Source organism: Akebia trifoliata, chromosome 4 (genome assembly GCF_017979445.1).
Source record: "Akebia trifoliata isolate Shusen 1 chromosome 4, ASM1797944v1, whole genome shotgun sequence".
NCBI lineage: Eukaryota > Viridiplantae > Streptophyta > Magnoliopsida > Ranunculales > Lardizabalaceae > Akebia > Akebia trifoliata.
The window spans coordinates 23534425-23560603 of NC_141378.1; the positions used below are offsets into that span (position 1 = coordinate 23534425).

The window sequence follows — 26179 nt, forward strand, 5'->3', positions numbered from 1 at the left end:
AAGCTTACAATCAAAAGACAATTTTTCATCTCGAGGAGTGGAAGGCTTAAAAAACCCTCCACAATAATTACTCCCATATAGTTTAATTTCAATGGCTTAATTTGGGGTTGAGGACGTATCATAGGTAAGTCATCCGTACGTACCCAATGGTTGTCTACCAAGTGGTTACTATCCCTTCACTTGTCCAAACAACCCATCTTCAATTATTTTGTCATAACTTACCCAAGTAAAATCACAAGTCCCACCAACTTACAACCCTCATATAGAAAGATAAATGGTAAACAAAAAACAAGAGTATAAATCTAAAGTCTAGGGGTTTCATTACCCCAAATTTTTGTTGTTTGTGTTAGGCGAATGGGGAATCCGTTGACCGTTTGTTAATTCATTGTCCATATGCTTTTAAAATTTGGTCTCATTTCTTGTGTTTGTCCAACTTGCTGTGGGTTTTTCCCTTTTTGTCAATTGAGGTTTTTTGGAGCTATGGTCTTAATGGCTTCATTGGTAAGAAAAAGATTCTCTGGGCTTTGCTCCCTTTTGCTATTTGTTGGAGCATATGGAAAGAAAGAAATAGAAGAATTTTCTTTGGCATGGAGAGATCTTTTCATGAGATGATTTTGACGGTGCTTAGTCTTTTGTTTCATTGGTGCAAGTTTGAATGAAGCCTTTAAAGGGATGTTTTTTAAGAAGTTTGTTTTTAAGTGGGATTCTTTGTGTTAATTTCATATGTTGAGTGTCGGATCGATTTACCATTGAAGACTGATGAAGACTCCGATTAAGTTGCTTAACCACACGTGCTTCGACAAAAACCTCCAATGTGTGTATTTGAAGCTCAAAAGGTAATGAGACCACCTAAGACCTTTTCCCAACATATAGATGAGTGATAGGTCGACCCGTAGTGATTAGGGAAACTCGTTCTTCGACCCGTTCTCTCATCAGACTTTTCGGGAATCGAAAATGGTCACAGAGGGGACATTAGAGATTTGACCATCCTAAACCCATTTTCTGTCCTTGGTGCTTTATAGGTGGCATTATATAGGTAATATCTAGCACACCTTCGAACCGTTTCGGCACTAGCTTTCCCGAAAGTTCGATTTGACCCGAAAAGGCAAAAAGGGTATCTTGGTCATTTCACCCATCTTATCATGTCCCACCCCTTGGTGGCAATTTGGAGATGTTCTAAATAGTAATATCTATCAGCCGCCCGAATGACATGCAAAACGGAGCTACCGTTTGAAAGTTATGGTCAAAACACTCTACAGGGGCATTTTTGTAATTTATTGATGTGTCTCACTTGTGGCTTACAGCGCCACCGTAAGGAATTGACGGTGCTATTTTTTACCGTTGGGCCATGAATTTGCCCCATTCTCATATATACCAACTCCACTTCATTCCTTTGAGTTGGTTGAAGCTAGAGAGAAGAAAGTCTCCCATTTCCACACTCTTTTAACCCTCTCTCTAACCATGGAAGACCTTAAACTTTGTTGAAAATCCTCTCAACCCATACCCTTCCTTTGGATCAACCCTAGAGAAGATTGCTTCTCCTCTCTCTACACCTTGAGAGTCTTCTCTACTCTCATGAGAGTTTAATTTATGTGAACCCTTTTAACTTTCCTAGACTTCTCATTTGATCCCATTCCAACCATCAAACCTCACCTTGTACATACAGTGGCACATCTATTGGAGCAAGAAGTTGATGTTGAAAGAAGGAGTGAAGCACGAAGAGCCGAAGAAGTTGAAGACGTGATTAGAATATCGGACTGTCGAAAAGCTCTCGTGGACTCAAGGATTCCAAGAACTCAAGATCTCCATTGGCAAACCTTATAGAGTTGAGTGAGTCTTTGATTTGATTTTTAATTTTATAAACATATGTATATGGTTATTTGGTTCAGCCCTAAAAAACTAAGCTCTTGTTAGAATCGAGGATTCTTAACAAGAGTAGAGGTTCGTGAGTTTCCGAGGAACAAAACTCATAATTTCGAGAAAATACGTTCTCTTGATCTTAAGGTTTTATAATTTAGCCTAGGTATAAAAATTCTATGTAAAAGGTTCGAGGTGAACCATAAATCTCTTTGATAGTGAACACCAAATTCCTAGGTAGGAACTTTGGGAGTGGATGTAGGCACGTTGCCGAACCACTATAAAATGTTTGTCTCGTGTTTGTGAAAATGCCTCTATCAATTTATACTTAGGGTATGTTTGATTGCATGGAAAGTCACTTTCCATGGAATTTGAAATCCATGGAAAATTAGTTGTGGAAAATAGGTAGGGTTGGAAAATCAAATTCCATTGTTTGATTTCACTTGGATAAAATCATGGAAAAATATGAGAAAAAATAAGAAGAGGAGAAGGAGGAAGAAGATGAGAGGATGGGGAGAGGAAGAGAGAGGGGGGAGGATGTGGCAGCGGTGAAGACGATGATGGTAGCGGTGGCGTCGACGGCAACGGTGGGGGCAGTGGCGACGACGGCAACGGTGGGGGCGGCGACGACAACGACGGTGGTGGCGGAGATGGAGGTAAGTGAGGAAGATGGGGGGAGAACGTGGTGGTGGTGGTGGCGGAAGAGATGAGGGATGGAGATGAAGGAGAAGAAGAAAAAGAAGAAGAGAGAGAGAAAAGGTGGTCGGAGACGGAGTCGACAGCGACGGCGAGGTTAGTGTAATGGTGGTGGTAGTGGTGGTGGTAGGGAAGAATTGAGGATGGAAAATATGGGTGGATTTCATTTTCCCACCCATATGGGTGGGAAAGTGAAATCCATGATTTAATGGACTTTTTAAATGGGGTAGAAAATGAATTTCCATTTCCATGTGCAATCAAACACTTGAAAAATGTCATTTTCCATGGAAATTCATTTTCCACCCTATTTTCCATGTGCAATCAAACATACCCTTAGATGAATGCATGTTATGAATGAACACTATGCTATGTATGTCATGCCATGAATGCTTAGATTCTAAGTGAATTTCAATTGCATTGCAAACTAAAGATTAGCTGTGAGAATGGATATAGGCATATTGCCGATCCATTAGATATCTTATGTCTCGTACATGTTTTCATAATTCCACAATTTACACTTGAATGTTTTGAATGTCATGGGATGCTATGAATGCTGAATACGTAAATCGTATATGAATGTGCCATTGAATGACATGGTTAAATTCCAAGTGTATTTTCATTAAATGCAAATTAGAGACATGAGTGCAAAATCGAGGCTAGGTGAATGACTTAGAACACATATTTAAATTATCAATCTAAGTTAAAATTGGATAAATCGAAAGAAATTTTAATTATCCTATTTACCCCCCCTCTAGAACTAGACATGGTACGAATCCCGGAATTTTCACTTTGTAGTTTGGTTCTTTTGCTTTTCCGCTTTCTTGTTGTTGGTTTTCTCTTCTTTGTATTTGTGGTTGGTCTCCTCGACCTCCTTTTAGTTTTATGAATATATTTGTTTGCCTATCAAAAAATAAAAAATAAAAAATAAAAATTCCAGAAAATGTTCATGTTGCAAGCAAGTAGTGACAAACTTCATTAAACTTGAAAAGCATAACAAATAGAATCTACATCTCCACCCCCGCAAAAGAATAGAAAGGAAAAGTGAAATTATATATTTTGCATAGAAACTAGATTACCTCTATACACTTGTAAAAACGTACTTTAACATCTAGGTCAGCATCGATTGGAACTCTATGAGAAACACATAGGACATATGGAAGATATCAAGACGACAAATAATGTTCTTATTTAGTTGTGCTTACAGTTTGAAATAAAATAATTCTTTCAGATGAATTTAAAGGAATAATTCCCATATTAAGTTGAACATGAGAAGATGAGCCAATAGCAGCCCTTGGACTCCTGTAGCATGAGATACTGTAAGTAATAATAAAGTACTGAAACAACTATTTGTCAGGGTGTCCTGTTCGCCACTGGAAGTTTGATGCCTATTTCAGACCATATTATTTGTAGGTTACTAACTGTTGCTTGTCAATCATATGGGCATACATTTCAGCTCCTAACAATACTGCTGACATGCTTGTTTTTTCTCCTTTTGACATGTTGTGAATGGGATTTCTGTCTTGCAGGTTTCTGTATTTAAATGCCGGGTTTACTTAACTGGGGTCTATTATTGGATGGGTGTGAATATGTTAACTGGTGACTAAGGGGAATTTTCCAAACCAAGATTAACTACTGCTGGCTGTTGATTATGTTAGTACTTTTATCTAGCAAATAAATATGTTAATACTTTTGTTGTTATTGTTATTAATTTATGTAGTTCATTGCTTTTTTGGTGGGTCTCAGTGGAATCTAATCAAGTAAAGATGCTGAATGTGATGAAAAAAAATGTAGAAAAGCTAATTTATGGAGAATTCTTGGATTATGATTACATTTGTCAATTGGGTTTATATAGATTGAAAACATCCACCAATATGGAAAGACGATTGTCTTTCAATCCAATATTCTAATGTTCCTAATTGATGCAAATCTATATCGTCAATAGATCACCATAACATTGATATGGTACATCTCATACACATTATTGTATTGCATGCAATAATTTATCTTTATTAAAAAACTCCTAACATGCCTACGTACATTATAGTTTCTCATGTCATATTGGGTTTCTTTCCTCAAATTTTCTTTTGTCTTTACTGATAGAGAAATCTCTTGTTGGAGGAACACTGGGGGGACAAGGTATATTCCGTGCTGCATTGATTGGAATGTCATTTATCACTTTTTATCTTCACTTTTTGATTGCACAAAATGCTATTTATACATTTCTTTGCATAATCTCCTTTCTCTTTAAAAAGAATGATAGAATTGTAACTGGTAGTAAATGTACTTTTTTTTGTAAACACAAGAAGTATCCCCACGTTTGGTAAGACTAATCTCCCAGGGGCCACACGCAGCTTCACGCCCAGTCATGTGTTACGACAGGTAAGCAGTCACATTTACTGTGGAGGGGCATATAAAGATTTGAAGTCACAACCTGGGGAGCAAACCCAGTCGCTTCTTACCATCTCAGCTGACCCCTGGTGGGTTAGAAGTAATTGTACTGGTATTGGGAAAGGAAACTCTCTTATACAAGATTTTATTCACATTATTTTCAGTCAAGGAGTCTTCAGTTTCATCCCTATTCCTAGCGCATGAGAGAAAATAAGGTGGGCTAACAATATTGGCAAATCTCCTAGGACCGCTCCCTTTTCTTTTAGCTTTTGGGGATAACCATCCTTCATCAAGTGTATGTTTGCTATGTTACACTAACAAAAAGATGCTTGTTTTAGTTATCAATTGGTTAAACAAGATGCATTAGTTTCCGTATGGAGCCTTGTAACTTTGGCCTCGTAAGGTTGAAGATAATGTAGTTAGAGATTCTTTGAAAATTGCTATTGAATTTTGTAGCTAGGAGGTTTCACTTCGAAAGAAGAAAGAGAATTTGGGATATCAGAGAAGTCACTACGTCATATGCAGTGTATTTATGGAGAGACACATTGGAATTTGCGAAGATTTATTTTTAAAAGTTGTGGAGAGATGATTTGATTTATAGCAATGAATGGTGTGACACTAGCAAATTATGCTGTTTCTAAGATTTTGTAGGTTGGTTTACATGGAATTATTGGTTAACTGTTAATTTGGTGGACATGCATGAACCACATTTGTTTGATTGTGGAATGTTATATTGCTATTCCAAAATTCCTTGAGTAAGTGTTCATTTCTGTGGATTTGGAGGATTATAACCTTTGTTGGTGAAAGAAGAGGAAGTTTCTCCATGTGTTCTTTCAATGAGGATATGTTAGGTATCTAAGAAAGTTCCCTTATTAGGAAGACTTGGGGAGGGGAACTTGTAAAATTGCATGAGTTGAATTCAAAATTTCTATAGTTCAAATCATTTTTTTACCTTTTAAAAAAAGATGCTGAGGTGTGAGACAAGGGGTTTGGCTGGCCAGTGCCTTGAGGCGTAAGCCTCAGATGCTTGATTTTAAATAAATAATAACACATACAAATCATTAATACTGAAAATATAAAAATTAGGTAGTCCAATATAATTCCAAAACACTTGGGGATATCATCTGGCCTTAGTTATGTTGCCAATCAGATTGACAAACCGTTGTTTATGGATTCCCAAACAGCGGACATGCTGATATTAGAGTACGCTTGCTGTATGTGTCAAGGGTTCAGCCGTGGATATTCCCCCCAAAATGTTAAAAGTTGACATTGGGATGAGAGAATTGCTACAGTCCTATATGAGTGGTTGCCCCCTAAGTGTTCAACATATGTTCTGTTTGGACATTCTACCAACAAATGCCAGAAATCTCAGCCAACCAAGAAGGAATGGATTCCCAAGGCCACAAGGGATGAGGACCCAAAGAGGGGAGGGTCAGTAGTGGTAGAAAACCGAGATTCAACAAAGGGTACCTCCTATCCTGTACCCATGAAACAAATTGCAGCATAGAACATTAAGGTTCTCAACAACCCCATTAAGCAATCAGAGGTGAGGAAGCTGATTGCTAGCCAGAAAATATTAGTCTTGAGGCTTCTTGAAACGAAAATGTATAGAGGCAATAAGCAAATGGTCTTCAACAATGTTTATCTGGGTTGGAATCTAATGGATAATTATGATTTTGCTCTTGGAGGTAGGATATGGATCTGCTGGGATCCAAAAGGCTGCTCAAGCTATCCATTTGACTATCCAAGTCAAATGATCAACAATGGTATAATGTTCCAATTGTCTCTCATCTATGGCTCTAATGTTTCTTTGGAAAGAAGACAATTATGGGGTGAGATAAGGGCTCTTTTGGGAATTTACAACCTCCCTTGCATGTTAATGGGAGACTTCAACCTATCCTTTAGATGTTGATCAGATTAGAGGAGAATGCGTGTATTCGTGAATACTCTAAGCTGGCCGTCCAAGAGGAGTCTAGGATGAACCAACTTATCATAGAAAGACTCAACCAAGAAGTAATCTTTTGGACAAATCATCTTCCAACTTCTCCAATGAAAAAATGTATCACTTTATCTTTCTAACAAGTCTCTAAAAAGGCCGAGCACCATACTATCCCCTCATTCCTTCTAGAAAAACAGTGATACACCGGAATTCCCTTTGTAAGATCAACCTTTAAAGCGATGACAGATTTACCAAAGCTTTCCCTCCCTGCACCAAGCGTTTTTTTTCCCAACATCTAATACTCCCTCAATTTCCTGTCATGAATTAAACACATTAAGGAAGGCTTATGCACTCCTATAACTCCCTTCCTTACTTCAAATGCCGTAGGAAGATATCATTTTCTTTCTTTCTTGACTCAATACCTCAAAAACTCTTAGGTTTACTCACCAAATTCCATCTAACAAAGTGAATTTCTTCTTTGAACCCCTCCCGTTCCACAAGAAGCCCCATTGATCTTCTTAGGGCTTGTTTGTTACAACTTTTTTTGTAGGCTTTTAGGCACGTTTGTTAGTACTGTTTTTGCTTTTTTTGCTTTTTTTTTTTCGAAGTCCAAAAGCCCATTTTGAAGAAGCAGGTCTGGGGTTACTTTTGCATGAGAGCCAATTCAAGAGGCCAACATCGAAAAATGGCTTTGGGTGAAATACCGGTTTTACCACTCTTCTATTTCTAAAATAAACAAGAAACGAAAAGGTCTCCTCCTCTACCGTTCTCACATTTGACAGAACCATAGAGAGGGGAAACCAAAAGGGATTTACGGCATGATTGAAATCAGCAGATCTTCGATCAAGCTCCGATCGACGTTCTGTTTGACTTCCAAAGGTAAGAAAAGTTGATTCCTTCAATAAATTTCAGATCTTTTATGAATGGGCGCAAGCCATGAACTATTGATAGTTCGGATCTTTTGTGTTTTGTTGGATCTCCGAGTTCAAAGAGGATTGAAGCTTCAATTCTTCAAATTTCATGCTTTCTGATTATGTTTTTGTTAAATCTGTGGTTTTCATCTAATTGATGATCCATAAAAACCTATTCTTCACTGAAATTCATGGATTTCATAGTTTTTGATTAGGATCGAAGCCTCGAATTTCATATTTTTTAATTGTCTGTGAGTTTCAAAGAAGTTTCGATTAAATCCATATTGTACATTATATTTTTTATTTGCAAATTGAATTTTTTGTGAAGATGATTAACAGCCACACTTATGTAAAATGTCCTATCCCAATTATGGTTAGAAATCAAGTTCCAACTATGGTTAGAAATCAGAGAAACCAAAGCTCTGTGTTGTTATTTTTGGTTTGTTGTGGGTTTGGAACATAGAAATATAGCAACAGCCCATGTCTCAAAGATTTGTGTAGAAGAAGCCATGGCTATTGGGAATGCAAAGCCCATCCCCAGAATAAAATAAAATAAAAACAGTAGAAGGGATACCCATGGCTCAATGTACCGATTTGAGTTGCTGATTTCCTTTGTAATGGATGAAATTTCAAACTTTTCTTGAATATCAGCAATGTCTTATGTTTTATTTTGTTTAAATATATGAAATTTTACAAGTGTGAGATCAAGGTTGAAATTGAACCAACACAAAGGAACTAGATTTGTTGAGAATTATTTTTGAGTTGTGATAGTTTGAAGTGCATTGCTAAAGGGATATTCGTTTGCATATTTTTGTCAGATGGCGAGTTGATCTGGAAAAGAAAATAGGTCCCAAAGATGTAGCTAAGTGGACACTCAATTAGACAAAATATGGGTAGAAATTGTTGTGGAATTGGTTAAGAAAGGTAAAAAGGTGGGTACGACACTCAATACATCAGGTTATACCATGTTGATAGCATAATTTCAAGCAAAAAACCAAATACCGTTACGATAAGAAAAAGCATAAGAATCATTGTGATAGGACAAAAAGCCTTTGGGCACAATGGAACAAGCTTAAAAGTTGTACTGGTTGTCGATAACAATATAGTGTTGGCAGACGATGCTTGGTAGGACATGTGGTTGGAGGTAATTATTGGGATTTAGATTCTTGAATGGGGAATATAAATTTTAGAATTTATTTTTAACTTATACAATTTTTATATCCAACTTTGTAGAATAATTCCAAAGACTCACAATGGCGTCACTCAAGACTAGAATATGCTCGGGAGTTGAATATACTTTTTAGTGGGATCTTTGCAACTGGAGAGTACCTAAGGTCCAGTGTGTGTGTCACATGATCTTCTAGACCAATTGAGGAAGACTTTGAAGATGGTGATGATCCTGCTCTTATTCCTGAGACACAAGCTCTCGACTCCCAACCAATTGATAATTCGCCACCAGTGTATATATCTCCTGAGGACCTCGATGATGATCTCCCTGCATTTGTTGCTCCATCATGCAGGAGATCTGGCATTGCAACGGATTTCCAAGCACATCCCCGACGACAAAAGGTAGAATGTGCAAAGGTTGGGACAATGGATTAATCGATTGGTGGAAGCAGTAGAGACAAGGAATAGTGCCACAAGTGCGAATAATACACCAGTTCTAGCATCTCCACCACTTGGTACTATTAGGGAGTGCATATATCTCTTAGATGGGCTCACAGAGATTATCCTTAATAGTGAGCTCTACTGCTTTACCCTGAAACTCTTTAGTATAAAGAAAGACTTCAGGGAGGTATTTTTCATGTTGCGGTCAAATGAGCTCCGTATTGGGTGGTTGGAGGATTTTCGAGCTTGTCATTAGATAATATTTCATGTCTCTTTATTGTCATCTTGCGTAGATGACCATGACAATGACAATTATGATGTGTTATTTTTTAATTTTATGTTGACTTTATGTGGTTTATTTTTAATACATTATCTGTTTTATTGTATTTCATTTCTATGTTTCTGTTTGTAAAATGTGTTGAATTTGTGGAATTGTGTTGATGTTTGTGGAATGTATCTTTTGGTATGGTGTGGTTTGTCTTAATATATGTCTATTGTTGTATGTTACGTCATTAATGAAAATATGAATTTGGATGATAGTATGTCCTCAACCAATGAGGAACAAACACCAACAATGATATTATGTCCACCAACAATGCAGTTGAGAACACAAATACCACGGATGAGGAACTGAGATTTGATATTATGTTAACAGGTGTTGTAATTGGAATTCAACAATACTATGAAACACTTTTGGTAAGGGAGCTAAGGAGGAATCCTCGCTATTTAGGAGCAGATTATTTACGTGAGATCTTACAAGGTGGATCGATGTGTAATGATCTTTTTAGGATGAAACATGTTTTTCACAATTTATGTGAGTTACTTAAAGGGAGAAGCCCATTACAGAATCAAAGAAAAATCTTAGTTAAAGAACAAGTAGGCATGTTTCTTTATACAGTGGGACATAATGAAAAGACATAGGAAAAACTTATTAGATATGCATTGATAGGATGCAATATTTTACTTCTAATGTTGGTTTATATTTTGACTACTGTTTTAATAGTTGTATTTTTACTTTATCGTTGATCGAAGGCATGTGATAAACTAAAACATGTTAATGACAGATTTATGTTATATATTTTCTTATAAGTGTATGAACAATTATCAAGTTTTTATTTTTATTTTTAAATATTGCATATTACAGTTTTTTTTCACATGTAAGGGCATTCTGGTCATTTTTGCAGAATTCAGCAATTAAAAACTATGAAACAAACAGGCTTTTCAGGCTTCTGTGCAAAACTCAGTACTTCTGCAGCTTCTGTAACAAATAAGATTCTTCCAGACCATGCTTCTTAGGCTCTGGGCTTCTGCTTCTCCCTGACACAAAAGCCTGATAGAACCTGGAAGCTGTAACATACAGACCCTTAATGTGTTTTACGTGGCTCAATCGTCAATGTCTAAGCTTCCATGTTTCACTCCTATTATAAATAAATATTGAAATTCTTAATGAAACATGTTTGCCACTAAAACTGTGTCCGGTTCTGGCTTCCGATGTCTCAATTTTCTTATTTGCTTGAGATAACTTATTTTTGAAATTGATCCAGGTGGTCCTTTGCCCAGAAGCCGCAAGACATTTAAAGGAGATGAAGGTCATTCTAAATACCATATCCAACCCTATTCTTGGCAAAGCCACTGGTCTTAGTCCAATGCACCTACAAAAGCTTTATCAGGATAGGTTGGCCCACTTTTTGGTCTACATATTACTGTATATTTTGGATTTCCAATTATACTATTCATCATTATTTATGGAAAACTATCAAAACAATGTTAATTTTGTTATTTATTACTGAAAAAATAATATTTTTGAACAAAGTAATTAAAGAGATCTAAAGCGTTGGACTGTTCAACGTTCTCTGAAATTGTTGGACTGTCCCACATTTTTAGCCTCCCATCTTTTTTGAAAAACACTTTCCTTACTAACTTAGTGAGATTTGAAATCTTTCCAAGGGTCATTGAGCTCAAATGGATTACCGTATTGGCAATCCAACATCACATCCCGCTAGATTTCATGGAAAAACCCAGATTTAAAAAAGAAAAACAATTTTTTTGTAGGCTTGATCCAAGGTTTTGGAAATGCCGGATACAGAACTTCCACGGAACTCCCAAATTTAAAATTAAAATTAAATGGTGATTTCTTTTTCAAAGTTCATAACTAAGTTAGTAAAATTAGCCTTACTCATCTCCAATGTTCAACCTAAAACGCGGGAGAGTTCAGCAATTTTACAAAATGCTGGACAGTCCCACATTTTAGATTGTTTTGGGTAATTTTTTATTTATTTATTTATTTATTTTTATAATTAATAAGAAAATCAACCCTTTTTTTGTGGTATTTTCCCCTTATTATTTTGCATCTTCTGTTCTTATGGAAGTGTGCATTTTCTGTTCTTATGTATGTGTGCGTCTTTATATCTAGGTTGCATCTGTCTAAGCGACTTCAGCAGCTTGGTAAATGCCTTCACTCATTGTCAACGGATGAAGAAAGACAGAAGTTGAATTTTTCAGCGTCCACAGCGTCTTCCAGGGGTTTTCAGTTTGAAACTGCTTCAGTAGGTATTGATACTCTGATAGTTGATAGCCTTGTTTGTATACCTAATGTGACAGACAGCTGTGACAAGTGTGGTTTATTATCTGAATCTTTCTCTTCTTTAGATAGGTTTGGTGTTCCAGAGGGTCCTGTAGAAAAGGATGCATATATTCCAAAGTTTGTTGAAGTTAACTACATTGATGGATCAAATGATAAAAGGTGGAGTAGTGGTGACTTCCCATGGACTAAGAAGCTGGAGGTGCTTATCTAACTATGTTTATATTCCTATGTGCCCTATGGCTTCTTTCCAAAAATTAATACTTTGTTTTCTGTTTCAGTATTATAACAAGAAAGTGTTTGGTAATCATTCATTTCGTCCCAATCAAAGAGAGGTGATCAATGCAACAATGAGCGGATTTGATGTTTTTGTTTTGATGCCAACTGGAGGTGGAAAGAGCCTGACATACCAGGTATATTCATTCCCAATGGTTTTCTATATCAGTTTTCAATTATTTTATTTTATTTTTTTGATATGTGAACGAGTTAATTAATAGAAAATGAGATAGAGAATGGAGGTCGAGGATCTACCTACAAATAGGAAGCATTCATGGATGCTAGATTAAGAGGTACAAACTGCATCCCATCTAAAAACAAAATACACCAAAATTCCGGGAACACTTTTTCTCAATAAAACATGAAACTCACGATATTGATGGCAGAACAGTAGGGCTTTTCAAGGGAAGGAGCATTCGTTGCAAGCGGTCATCTTGGCCATTGTGGCGTTAATTTTATGGAGCAAATCTGTAAAGAATTTAAAGGGTCTTATTTGAAGGTTTCATGTTTAAATTAGACATAATTGTTTGGATAGAGTGCAGTGTTGTCTTTACTCTTCTGATTTGTAGTTTCTTTGATTTTTGGTTTCCTTGTAGACTGGCTAGTTTGGCCTCCCATCTGTTCTTTCTTTTGGTTTAATAAAATTTATACTTATAAAAAACAAGAAGTTATTTTTGCATTTTGAAATTTATTTTTTATTGTTAATACTCTTGGTGTACATATATCGAATGAGATTTTGTGACTTTGTGGTTTAAAATTTTAATTTATGGCTTCTAGTTCTTATTTTTATGATGTTTTATGCATATTTGGTCATCATTGTTAGTTTGTTACTTGCTTGCAATTGGTTATTGTGATCTGGTGCTTAATTGCCTATTTATGGAGATTGAAATGTTGAATACTTCAGCTTGTTTATAGAACTCATAGTTATATATGTTATAATTGTAAAATATCTAGAACCATCTTTCTCTATTTAATTTTTTGATTTTTATAATTTTATTGTGCTTTGTGCTTCAGGCATTAGAAGGCCTTTGTATGTTAAGTATGCCTTTTGCCTTTAACTACACTGCCTGATGTAAATCAATTGTAACTGTGAACTCATTCATCTCTTCTCCTCTTGCTCTTGCACTAGTCACAATCCTCTTACACATACATTTCATCATGTCAATACACCCATTCAAGAATTCTTTCTTTCCTAATACCCACAAAATTAACTCTTTAAGTATTCTGTCACATGTTTTTATCTAAGTCAATGAAAATCGTATGGAGATTCTTCCTCTTTTCTTTGATTTTTTCATTTGTCCAAAGAGAAAGTTTGCCTTCACTTCCCTCAGACATCTCTTGCTAGCTCCAACTTTCTTATATGATCCGCATTTAATAATTTCTGAAAATAATCTCACCACCTTTTCCTAAATTCGTCATATCCCATCAAGATCCTCATTTTTGCCTTTCATGCACCTAATGTTATCTAAGTCATTAGTTTTCTTTCTCTTAGTTTCTGCTAGCTATCTTTCTCACCTTATATAATACCCAATCTGTTATGTAGATCATCATATGCCTTATACTTAGCACTTATCAATTTCTTTGCTCCACTCCACAAATTCATATGCCTAATTGAACCCGTGGTCAAGAATTTATGACCACTCCTGACAAATTTCCTAATGGAAAGGGTACAACATCTACACTTAAAATTGAAGTATTTATCACCCAATTCGGTGTATCCGGGGTAATAAATCTAGAGATCCAATTTTCAAAAAGGTTACTGATTCTGGTTTGTGTATGTAATTCGTTGGGGGGTGTTTTTGAGTATTCATTTCTTTATTTCTTTGAATTACATGGAAATTTATATTCTTTTCTTTGTATAAACTCAATTCTGTTATTTTGCAGCTTCCGGCTCTTATATATCCAGGAATAACTTTAGTGGTTTCACCACTTCTCTCACTCATTCAGGATCAAACTATGCATTTGTTGCAGGTAATGTTTGCTATTTTAGGCCTTGTTTGGTAGACTGCAAAATGTTATAAATTAGCAAAAAATTTATGCAAATGTAGTGGTCTGTGGTGCAAACTTTGTTTTTGGAAAGTAAAAAATTTAGTAGAAAAAAAATATACAAAAAAGGTGTTTTTGAGAGACCAACCTACCAAGATAACAGCCACAGAAAAGAAAAAGAAGTAAGACGTGCCAACTCTCTATGTGAAAAGCATGCACTTGTCTGAACATTAAGTCTTCAAAATAGAAATAACTGAAGTTGGTGAAAAGCTTATCCCATAAGCATATTAAGTCTTTTATGGTAATTATAACTTCTTGAAGAGGCAATTCGTTCCCTTCAAAGATCCTTTAATTTCTCTCCCTCCAGAGATCTCAAGGCATTGTAAAGGAGATCTCCAAGGACAAACTCTATAAGAAAAAGCAATGCTCTGCCAACTATGAAATAGGGAAATGATATACTAAGGGATGATCGCTGTCCAAATATTGTTTTAAAGCTACAACCCAGACAAAGAAAGATACTTTGGATGGGTTTTGGATCCTCAGATTGAGGCAACTGGAAAGAAGGGGTGTTTATGATCTCGAATAAAAGGAGTTTTGATTGAAAAGGATCCCTTTCAGTCATCTTCTAAGTTTGTGAGTCCTCATTTTCAGAATAAGGGGATGCCATGTATCCCATAAATGAGGCAGTCGATGGATCCAACCTCTCAGTTGTCGAATTTTCTTCTAAAATCAAGATCCAGTGTTTTATCACCTTCTATTTAGTTCAGGAATTTCTAAATCGATGGATAAGGGGATGCCATGTATCCCATTAATGAGACAGTCGATGGATCCAACCTCTCAGTTGTCAAATTTTCTTTGAAGGAGTGCAACGCAAGAAACTGGGCATAAGAGGAGAGACTTTTCCCACTCCAACAATTCTTCCAAAACAGAATTCTATTGTCTTTGCCTACTTTGAAACAAAGTCCTTTCTTCAATATGAGCATTCCTTTTTGAATCCCGGGTATGTCATACATCAACCAAAAGAAATCCTAGGCTCAAGTCGCCCACCCTCCCATATTTTTCCTGAAATATTCTCCTCCAAAGACTGGTGGGTTCTTTGCCATCATTACTAGATCCCAAGTTATTGAAATTAATCCCTTCTAACACCAAAGTAATCAATTCCAACAACCAAATCCCAAGAATGTGTTGCAAAGCAAACACAAGTAATTATAAAGAAAGTAGAGAAAATAACACAACCACAACACAAGATATACGTGATTCACCCACAATGGGGTTACATCCACGAGCAAGCCGGCAAGTAGAAATCCAAGACTCAAGGAAGAAATTCCAAGTATGGAGGTTTATACTTACCTCCAACTCTCCTGTGAAACCCACCAAATCTATACACCCAACTCTAGTAAGAACCCAAATAAGAAATCGATCCCATTCCCGTTGTCACAAGCCCGTGACTACAATGTGAAGATTGTCCCCAAGAACCTTGAGCGTCTAGGTTTTACAAGAGAAGAAGAATACCCACATAGAGATTCAATGCTTTCTCACACCTTCTAATAAAAGAGAAAAACCCTCTTTTATGGACCATAACTACCATCTAGGGACCCCTTTTGTTTCTCATAAGCTGATGAAAGGACCATACGCAAAATACCCCTACATAAGTGGAAAAGCCCATCACCTTAAGAAACAAAAGAATGTGGTGATTTTATATCACCAAACCCGACATAACAGGGCCTAATTTATGTACATCAGCTTATAAAAGCCTAGATTGCCCTTATTCTTCAGGGAACAAGACATATTCCAATCAACTAGGTGAGACTTAAAATACCCATCCTTGTCATCCCACTAGAAGGTCCTTACCATTTTGTTGATTTGAATGGAAATTGACTGGGCATGGTAAAGAAAGACATAAATTAACGAGATACTAGAGAGGGAGCTCTTGATTAGGACCATCTTTCCACCTTTGGACAAGAATCTGGATATGGGAAACTAGGATTGAGACCTGAAGGGTCTTCGATCTATAATTAGCCCTGAGAAGGAGATCTAAATAGGATATGGGAAACTATCCACTTCACAATCCAGTGCGCAGACAATTGAGGCTAGATTATCTACTTCATCGACCCCAAATGCCTTTCTCTTTAAGAGATTTATTGCTAGCCCAAAGACAACATTGAAACAATGCAGTATACCTCTTAAGGAAATGAATCTAGCTTTTCCATGCTTCAAGGAATAAAAGAGTGTCTTTCGCACATTTCATATGGGAATTCGATGTGTCGTCTTTCACATTTAGACCTTTAATATTACAACACTCAACTACTTTGATGACAAGCTTCTCCACAGCTTCAGCACAATATCCAACAAGAAAGGATATTAGGGGGTTGCCTTATCTCAAACCTCTGGAGACTTTGAACTTACTAGCCGGGCTTCCGTTTACCATAATAGAAACGAATATTGACAATACAAGTTTTGATATCCAACCTTCCCATATGCTTGCAAAACTCATTCATCCCAAAATATAATCTGAAATCTCCCAATTGACATGGTTATAAGGTTTTACCAGATCAATCTTCGGAGTATCCCTGGGCTTCTTGGCCAAATTCTCGAGTCAATAATTCCATTTACCTCAATTCAGAAATTTTCTTCCTATGAAAATCGCTCCTTGTTCTAGGCCAATGATAGATGGAAGGATTACTTTTATTCTTAAGGCAAGCATTTTAGCAATGATGTTGTACAATGTGTCCATACGGTTGATCTGCCTCATTTCCAAAATATCTTCCAGACCAAGCTTCTTTGTGATTAGAGTGATGTATATACTATTTTTGAGCAGTTATCAGGGTGAGCTCCCTCATAGTACTCTTAGATCATTAATAAAAAATTTTCACAGCTAACTTCAAAGAAAGCCATAGTGAAAACATCAAGCTCTGAGGCCTTATCGCCACCCATTCCTTTAATTTCTTTCTAGATCTTCTCTTCCTCCATATGATCTTTCTAACCTAGACACTTTCTGTGGGCAGAATTCACAAAGGTTTGCAGGGATATTTAGTTTGAGAAAGTTTTGCGTGAATTCTTTAGGGAAAAGGTCCCAAGGGAAAAAACTTATGGTGTTTTATGGTTGCAGGAGGGCAACCATGTGCAAACAAAAATTTGTGGAGGGTTAAACAAGCACTACTTGTACACTGATTTATGGCTTTTTTTTTTTTTTGCAGCTGTACCAAGCAGGGCCTTAGTAAATCTAGTTAATTAATGCCTTTTTTCTCCTTGTGGTCATCTTATCTAGTTTTCAATTAATAATTTACATTTTGGCCTTTGAATTATACTGTGTAGGCAAACGTTCCTGCTGCTTACTTGAGCTCCAAGATGGAGTGGAATAAACGGCTAGAGATTCTTAGAGAACTGAGTTCAGATAACTGTAAATACAAGTTGTTGTATGTCACACCAGAAAAAGTTGCTCAGTAAGTTTTTCTACTGGAATCTAGAAATTCAATGCACACAAAGACTTGTATACATATAGGGTCAGGATCGCCAGCCAACTATATAGCCAACGTGTTTTGAAAATATGGGTTTGAAGTTTCGGAATGGGCTGATTTGTGACAAGAATCATCTCTATGATGAGGAGATCATCCTCACCAAAAATCAGCCCATTCTGAAACTTCTAACCCCATCAAAAGTGGTTTACAAAAAATGGACTTTCCACGATTCTTCAACTTGTAATCTGGGGTTAGAAGTTTCAGAATGGGCTGATTTTTGGTGAGGATGATCTCCTCACCATAGAGATGATCCTCTACCAAAAATCAGCCCATTCCGGAACTTCTAACCCATATAGGACAAAACACATTGGCTATATCGTTGGCTGGCAAGCCTGGCCCATGTGTGTATATATATATATATACTAGTAAGTGCTTGCATAACCCATTTAGTATGACTTTTTTCAGAAATGAGAAAATGGATTGAGTATATACATATTGCCAAAGAATTTGGTAGGGAAAATCACACTTGTAATTATTAGTTAATCAAGATGACGAAGCTTCCATTTCATTGCTAAAAAAGAGAAAGTGACCCTCTCAAAGCAGTTTTCAACTAGAGATCATTTCCACTTTGCTTCTTGATAGAAAATTGGAAAGTTCACAAAGGGGATTTTCTTCATTGTAAATCCTTCCAAATTGTCACTCTATTTCAACACCTTCCCTTAAGTAAATCTCTTTCTAGACCCGTATGAACCTTTGAGATGTCTTCCAAACCCTCACATCGTAGGAGCTGACCTCAACATTAGTACCAGATTGTCTGTAGTGTCTACTCCCACATTTACTTCCATTCACCTTTCAGCATAGGCCATAGTTTTCCTCTCCTAAACTCTACACATAAATAGCCTTATTCATCTCCTTAAAGGGGTTAAAACCAATACCAACTCATTCCTTAAATTTGCAGAACCAGTTTCCCATAATTATTTCCTTTCATAGTCCAAGTCACTACAAAGGAGCTTTATTTAGATTGTACAACAATAAGGTAATTTTTTTTTGTTGAGGTTGGTTAATGGTTTAGTTGTATGCATTTTCTAAACCAAGTTGCCACTCCGGTGGTTTCTTAAGATTCAATACTACATTCCTGCCTCCAAATCTTCTCTAATGGGCAATCTTATTATATTAGGGAAAATAATTAAAAGACGGTTAATTTCTTAATTAATTATAAAAAAAATAATAATTTTTTAAAAATTACAAAAACCAATTTATACATATTCTGAGAACGCTGGACAGTCCAACGTTTTAGGTTTTGAGTTTGGCCCTTCAACATGCAAGAGGATATGGTGAAAAACACTTCCCTCACTCTTACTAAGGGTTGTTGAACTCAAATGGATTACCAAATTGGCAATCCAACACCACAGCCCTCTAGATTTCATGGAAAAAAGCTCAAATCCAAAAAAATAATTCTTTTGTGCTTGATCCAAGGTTTGAAACATGGACGGCTACTGAACTCCTAAATTTAAAATTAAAATTTAACAGAAAAAAATAATCTTTTTTAATTTTATTTTAAAGTTTCCTCTACATCCTGTGGCATTGGATCATGTTTTTGGATGCTGCAAGGTGAACTCAATGACCCTTAGTTAGATTTCAAATCTTACTAAATTAGTAAGGTGAGTCTTACTCATTTTAATACTCAAATATGTGAAGGAGCCTCAAACGCTGGACAACTCAGTGTATTAAATCATTTTTAGTAATTGTTTTAATAATTAATTGAAAAACAACCCTCTTTTAGTAATTTTCTTATTATATTATATACGGCAAGGTTATAGGTTGTTTTAGAATTGAGGCATTTGTCATTTGGATATAGAATGAAGAGATTAGATTCCGTTATAATTTATCTTGAAACTAGGAGAATATATGAAGTGAAAAATGATTAGTATATTCTCTTGGGCAAGACTACCAAATCAATTGTACAATCATGTTCTAGGAAGATAAGACAATGTAATTAGATCATGGAAAACCTATTTTCTTTTACCTTCATATTTTATTTGAGGATGAACACCTTAGAGATTTATGTCTCCATGTTGATATAACATATTCGTATTGAGCACAGAAGTGACGTTCTTTTGAGACACTTGGAAAGTTTGCATGCTCGTGAATCACTTTCTAGGATTGTTATTGACGAAGCTCATTGTGTAAGCCAATGGGGACATGATTTTAGACCGGATTATCAGGTTTTAGCTTTCTAAACCTGTTAGTTTTTATGCTTTAAAGAAATTTTTTGCTGTGTCTTATGGTCCAACCTTGTACTGATTCTTTCCAGGGTCTTGGTATTCTGAAACGAAAATTCCCCAATACCCCAGTACTGGCTTTAACTGCCACTGCAACAGCTACTGTGAAGGAAGACGTTGTGCAAGCTCTTGGACTTGAGAATTGCATTGTTTTTCGACAAAGTTTCAATCGGTCAAACTTGTGGTACGTATGGAGTTTGATGCTTTACTATCATTAACTTTGAAAGAATTTAATTGTAAAGATTGCAGGTACTCTGTGAGCCCCAAGAAAAAAAATTGTTTGGATGAGATTGATGAATTCATAAAGGAAAATCATTTCAACGAATGTGGCATTGTTTATTGTCTTTCAAGAATGGACTGTGAGAAAGTAGCCGAAAAGTTACAGGTTTGTCTATTTCTTATGGCTCTTTGTTATATATTAATCAAAAGATGTGATGAAATAAGGATTACAACTAAGTTAGAAATTCCCTGTTGTGTTTGTGATGCCGATTTTATTGTGAATGTAATCATATTTTTCTCTTTTGTTTTTGTCATGAAAAAGTAAAACTTATATTAAAAAATTTTGCAACCATAATTTTTTATTTCCATTAGTACCCATCAATACAAATTTTATATTGTTATAGTATATCCGGGTAAATCAAATTAAATAGAATATATTGGTGGCCGCTAAGTTTGGGGAGGATCCTTTTGGTTGGGATTGTAAACCGAGCAAACTTACGTTTGAGTGTGGTGTGTGGAGGGGTGTTTCTAGTTTGGGAGCTTCTATGGCAAAGTATATTCGGTTTGATGTGGGTAGGGGTGATTGTGTTTGTTTTTGAGAAGACAAGTGGTATAGTGATACCCCTTTACAGTTTATGTTCCCTGGTTTATACGTGCTATCTATGAGGATAAGAATGTCTGTCTCTGCCTTCTTGATCCCTAATGAAAGAGGTAAATCTTGGAACTTGGTCTCAAAAGAAGATTGAATGATTGGGAGATCGAGGATGCAATCTCTATGATTGATCTACGAGCTTCAACAAGTCTTTTGATGGACAAGGTGGATCGTCGAATTTGGAAAGATAGAGCAGATAGTTGTTTTTCTGTTAAATATTTTCATTCGTTGCTCAAAGGCGACCTAGTGGCGTGTTTTCCTTCTTCCTTCATTTGATCTTGTAAGGTTCCCTCTAAAGTGTCCCTCATGTGGTTGGTGGCTTTGAACAAACTTCCAATGGTAGATCTTCTTAAGCGTAAGGGTCTTATCTTGGTTGATTATTGTTGTTTATGCAAAGCTAGTGGTGAGTCAGTGGATCGTATCCGTATTCATTGCGAGGTGGCTGTGGTTATTTGGTCTTTCTTTCTTTCTTTGTTCAAGGTGTCTTGGTGTTTCGTTGTTCTATTGTTTCTCTCCTTTTTGGTTGGACGTCCCCTTCCTTTTCTTTCAGGTTGAAGATTCTTTGGAATTTAACTCCCTTTGCAATTTGTTGGGGTCTGAGGAAAGAGATGAATATGTGCACATTTGATGGGCAAGAGAACACCTTGCAAGAGCTTATTCTTAGTATTTTTGGTTTGCTTTTCTTTTGGTGTAAGTAGTTCATAGGCTTCTTTTTTGAAGATTTTCTCTATAGATGGGCTATTGTAATTGGAGAGTAGTCGTGTTGTTTTCTTTTGAGGACTTCTTGTCCTCTTATCAATAAAATTTAACTTATCAAAAAAAATTTGACTAGAGATCACAACTAATTAAGAAATTCTCTGTTGTTTTTGTGTGAGGCCTATTCAATTGTGAGTCATTTTCAATTTTTGCATTTGTTGTCATGAAAAAGCATGATCTATTTGCAACCATATTTTATTATTCCAATTGCCTATCAATACAATTCGTGTTATTTTTTATTCTCATTTCAAAAGATAATTATCAAAGCCAAGACTTTAAAAGCACTTAAATGTTTTTCTCTCCAAATCCCCTTCTCTCTTGTTATTAGTCGGGCATGTTACCCATTGTTTCGAATAAAAACAATTTTCTAGTTGGCCTAAAACTTGGGATAGCTTGCTAGAGAAGATTGTTCTGTTGTCAAGGAAGGAGGGGTTGGTTTCCCTATCTATTCAAGAGAAGATAAAGATTCCTACGAATGTTAAGGCTTGTTCAGATGGAAAGCTTTTAGGATGATTCTGTCCAAGAGTTATTTACAAGTGGAAGTGGTTGTACACTAGCAATTGTAAATCTATACTAGGAAGGTTTGAGCCCGACCTTGAAGCAGCCAGCCGACCCCCATTCCCCTTTATATGATATGTGACCCTTATGGTTTCAAACTGATGACGTGATTCTCTACATTTGTCTGAATATTTGAGATACCTCCTTATGTTTTCATACTGATAGTATGCTCCCTTGATCTCAGTCTTTTCTTGCAGACAAATGAAAAATGACCTTAATGCCCTCATTCATAATCATCCTCATATCTAAGTGGTTGAAGATTGATGGTTTTGGGAAGAAAAATCAAAGAATTTAGGTCATTTTACATTAGTTCATAAGAGAAGACTGAGATCAAGGGGCATGTCACTAGTTTGACAACATGGAAAGGTCATGTTTCTTGTCTTAGTCTCTTTTTCTTTTTAATCGTGTTTACCTGGGTAGCCCTCGCCTACTTTTATGTCTACTGTATATTGTGCTAGTCTTAGTTTAATTATGTTTACCCATAAACAAGGTAGTAAATTTTGGTTTCGGTGTCTATTTCGTTCAGCTTGGAAATAGAAACACTTCGACCAGTAGGGAAATTAATACAATTTTCATGGAAATGATGGAAATTTTGATGAAAGTTTAATTGAAAGTTTACCTGGGTAGCCCTCGCCTACTTTTATGTCTACTGTATATTGTGCTAGTCTTAGTTTAATTATGTTTACCCATAAACAAGGTAGTAAATTTTGGTTTCGGTGTCTATTTCGTTCAGCTTGGAAATAGAAACACTTCGACCAGTAGGGAAATTAATACAATTTTCATGGAAATGATGGAAATTTTGATGAAAGTTTAATTGAATTTGTAGGAAATAATAAAACATATATGAAAACACACTCATAAGTTATCAAACTACTATAAACAAAAGTATGGAATATGAAAATGAAAATCAGTAGTGTGCCGTTACATGTTGGTGCATGTATTTAAGTGCCTGACCACTTAAAACAACTGCATTCTAGATGGAAATGGGATACACAAGATACGTAAAACAATTGCTTAAATGAAAAAGCTACCAAGTACAACACCTCTGATAATTTTTAGTTTTAAATATGTATAATTGAATTACTAATATATCTTACTAATTAAAACATAGATGGTTATATGTGCTTGCTTATTCAAAGCAATATTTCGGTCGAATTTTACTGCTTATCAAAATATTTCCACCAGAGTCTTGCATTTTAATACCTAACATTTGTTTATTTCAGTTAAAGTTTACTGCTTTGGGAAACATTTAAGGAAATGAATAGTCATTTTCAGCGAAATATATACAAAAAGAATTCATTGGTTAAACTGTGTGAAGCTTCGTGGAAGTGGAAATATTTCAGTGTGTTTCTTGGAAATATGTCAAAATTTACCATTGTAAGCCTATAAATAAACAAAAGAAGATGGGCATATCGAACTTTTGTAATGAGGCTCTAAATGGACTGAAAGTGGGTTGAATCTTGGGCTTCAACAAAATCCAGATGGCATATGGATAATGTGTCTGAAAACCATTGTATTGACTTGATCATAGAAAGGCATTGTTGAGCCTGGTCTTTTGGAGTTGTGGTCCAAGTGACCTCAATAGGGACTGGATTTAAGCCTGATCTTTTCTATGCACAACTCTTGCCTAACTGTAATCATTGACCACGAAACTTGCCCAAACACATGGCAAACATAAATATCTGAATGGCCATGGCAGTCACTCAACACTTGTGGATATAATTAATTAAAATTTCTATAAATATTTTCATTTGTGAATGGTGAAGCTCATCAAGGTATGGTGTCAAGGAACCAAATCCCTTTCTTAAACCTAATCCAGACTTTATCATATATCTGTAAAAGCCCTGACTTTCCTATATGAATTTGGTTGACAAACGGTGCTCATTTGAAAGGGATTTAGTGATTTGGGATGTTATGGAATTTTTTTACTTGTCATTCTTTATTGTACATTGTTGTAATTTAGTTGTTTTACTATTCAATAATGGTATTTTAGTTCATTCATCTCTTGAAGAACATCCACTTTGACGTATGATTTTGTCACTTTTTTACTTCTTTTTGCAGAAGATTACACTTAGGGTTTAAGAGATAGAGAGAGAGAGAGAGAGAGAGAGGAATTGAACTTGACTCTCTCACTATGAACCATGGTAAGTATAAAACTAGAAAACAAATGAAATTATACATATGCCCTTATGACACATAAAATACATCTAACACTCTCCCTTAAGCTAGAGAATTCACATCATATAATCTCAGCTTGTTACAAAGAAAAGTAACCCTATTACTTCCGAGCGACTTAGTAAACAAATCAACAAGTTGATCTTCAGATTGTGGCAATTTCACCACTCAAGCTTCTCACGAACAAAATGATAGTCCACCTCGATATACTTCATCCGCTCGTGAAAAATCGGATTGGAAACTATATGCATGGCTGCTTAGTTATCACATAAAAGACTCATAGGTGTTTTTACTGTGAAATCAATCTCCTGGAGAAAATGTCTCAACCAAATAAATTCACAAGGAATATGAGACATGGTTTTATATTCAACTTCTACACTTAACCTGACCAACACTGTTTGCTTCTTGTTTTTCCATGAAACAAGATTACCTCCTATGGGGATACAATAACCTGTGGTAGACCTCTTGTATGAGGGAGAACCAACCCAATCTGTATTTGTATATCCCTCAATTCTAGTATGATCATTAGGTTTGTACAACAAATCACGTCCTAGAAATCCTTTCAGGTACCTCATAATATGTTGAATAACTACCCAGTGTGACATCCTAGTTGCTTGCATAAACTAACTCACAGTGCTAACAACTTGTGAGATGTCTGGTTTTGTGATGGTGAGATAATTCAACTTTCCAACTAACCTTCTGTATATGCTGGGATCATCAAACACATCTCCCTGCTTAGCAGTAAGTTTCAATTATTGATTCATGAGGCCACTTACTAGTTTGGATCCAAGTAACCCTGTCTCTTATAATAAATCTAGCACATACTTCCTCTAAGAGAGACTAATACTACGACTTGAATGAGCTACCTCAATACCAAGGAAATACCTCAATTTTCCCCAGCCCTTGATATAAAATTGTTGTTGAAAATAAGACTTCAACCTCTGTATCTCATCAACATCACTACCAGTTAATATAATATTATCAACATAGACTAGCAGCAACATATATCCCTTTTTAGTTTTCTAATGAAAAATTGAATGATCTGTCTAACATTGCATCATTCCAAATGCAAGAACTGCATCACTGAACTTACCAAACCATGTTCGTGGAGATTGCTTCAACTCATAGAGTACTTTTCGAAGTTTACACACTTTCCCAGTCTCCCCCTGAGCAACAACTTATGTGGTTGTTCGATATACATTTTGATGCAAGATAGTGAGGGAAGAAGATGAGAAATAAGGGGGTTAGGGAAATTTGGTTTTTAGGGTAAGGATTAAAGGTTGTGGGAAATGGTTTCAAGAATTCATAAATTAAAAACTATTGAAGAATCAAAATTCAAGAATTCAAAGTTATTGAATTCTAGAAAATCAAGAAAATTAAATTAAATTAAAAGAAAAATATATGGGATAAAAGGATATAACCTTGGAATCACTCCAAGAATGGTGAACTCACTTCAAGAAATTCCATGAAAGAAACTCTTTCTTTATTAATCAAATTCTTTGTTAAAAAAAATTCTAAATATAAGGAAAGTAAATCTAAAAATCCTAATCAAACTAAAATACCAAATAAATAACCTAATTTTCATAATTTTCTCTTTTAATTTTCCAATCCTTATAAACTTAAATAAAATGCATTATAAAGTTATCAAATTATCCCTAAATATTATATTAAGGCCACATGCCAATAAATATGAAAATAAGCCCAAAAAACATAAAAATAAAGTCCTAAAATAGAAAGGTAAATAAAATAAAATTTTCCTTTTCAAGCTTTGATGTCCCCATCAATTCTCATCCACTAGGAAGATTTCGCCACTAGAAAAATAAAATTGTGGTAATTC

General features: G+C 35.7%; 1 protein-coding gene across 1 annotated transcript in view; it reads left to right on the forward strand.

Moving 5' to 3' along the window:
* The first annotated feature begins 2417 nt into the window (after positions 1-2417).
* LOC147404541 (ATP-dependent DNA helicase Q-like 4A) overlaps positions 2418-26179 on the forward strand; it is a 34507-nt gene continuing 10745 nt past the window's right edge. The window contains exons 1-10 of the mRNA XM_086437857.1: positions 2418-2513; positions 9148-9360; positions 10944-11074; positions 11813-12182; positions 12262-12393; positions 14141-14227; positions 17558-17685; positions 19805-19925; positions 20015-20166; positions 20232-20367. Of these exons, the coding sequence (XP_086293983.1) occupies positions 2418-2513; positions 9148-9360; positions 10944-11074; positions 11813-12182; positions 12262-12393; positions 14141-14227; positions 17558-17685; positions 19805-19925; positions 20015-20166; positions 20232-20367 (1566 nt within the window). The remainder of the gene's footprint in view (positions 2514-9147; positions 9361-10943; positions 11075-11812; positions 12183-12261; positions 12394-14140; positions 14228-17557; positions 17686-19804; positions 19926-20014; positions 20167-20231; positions 20368-26179) is intronic.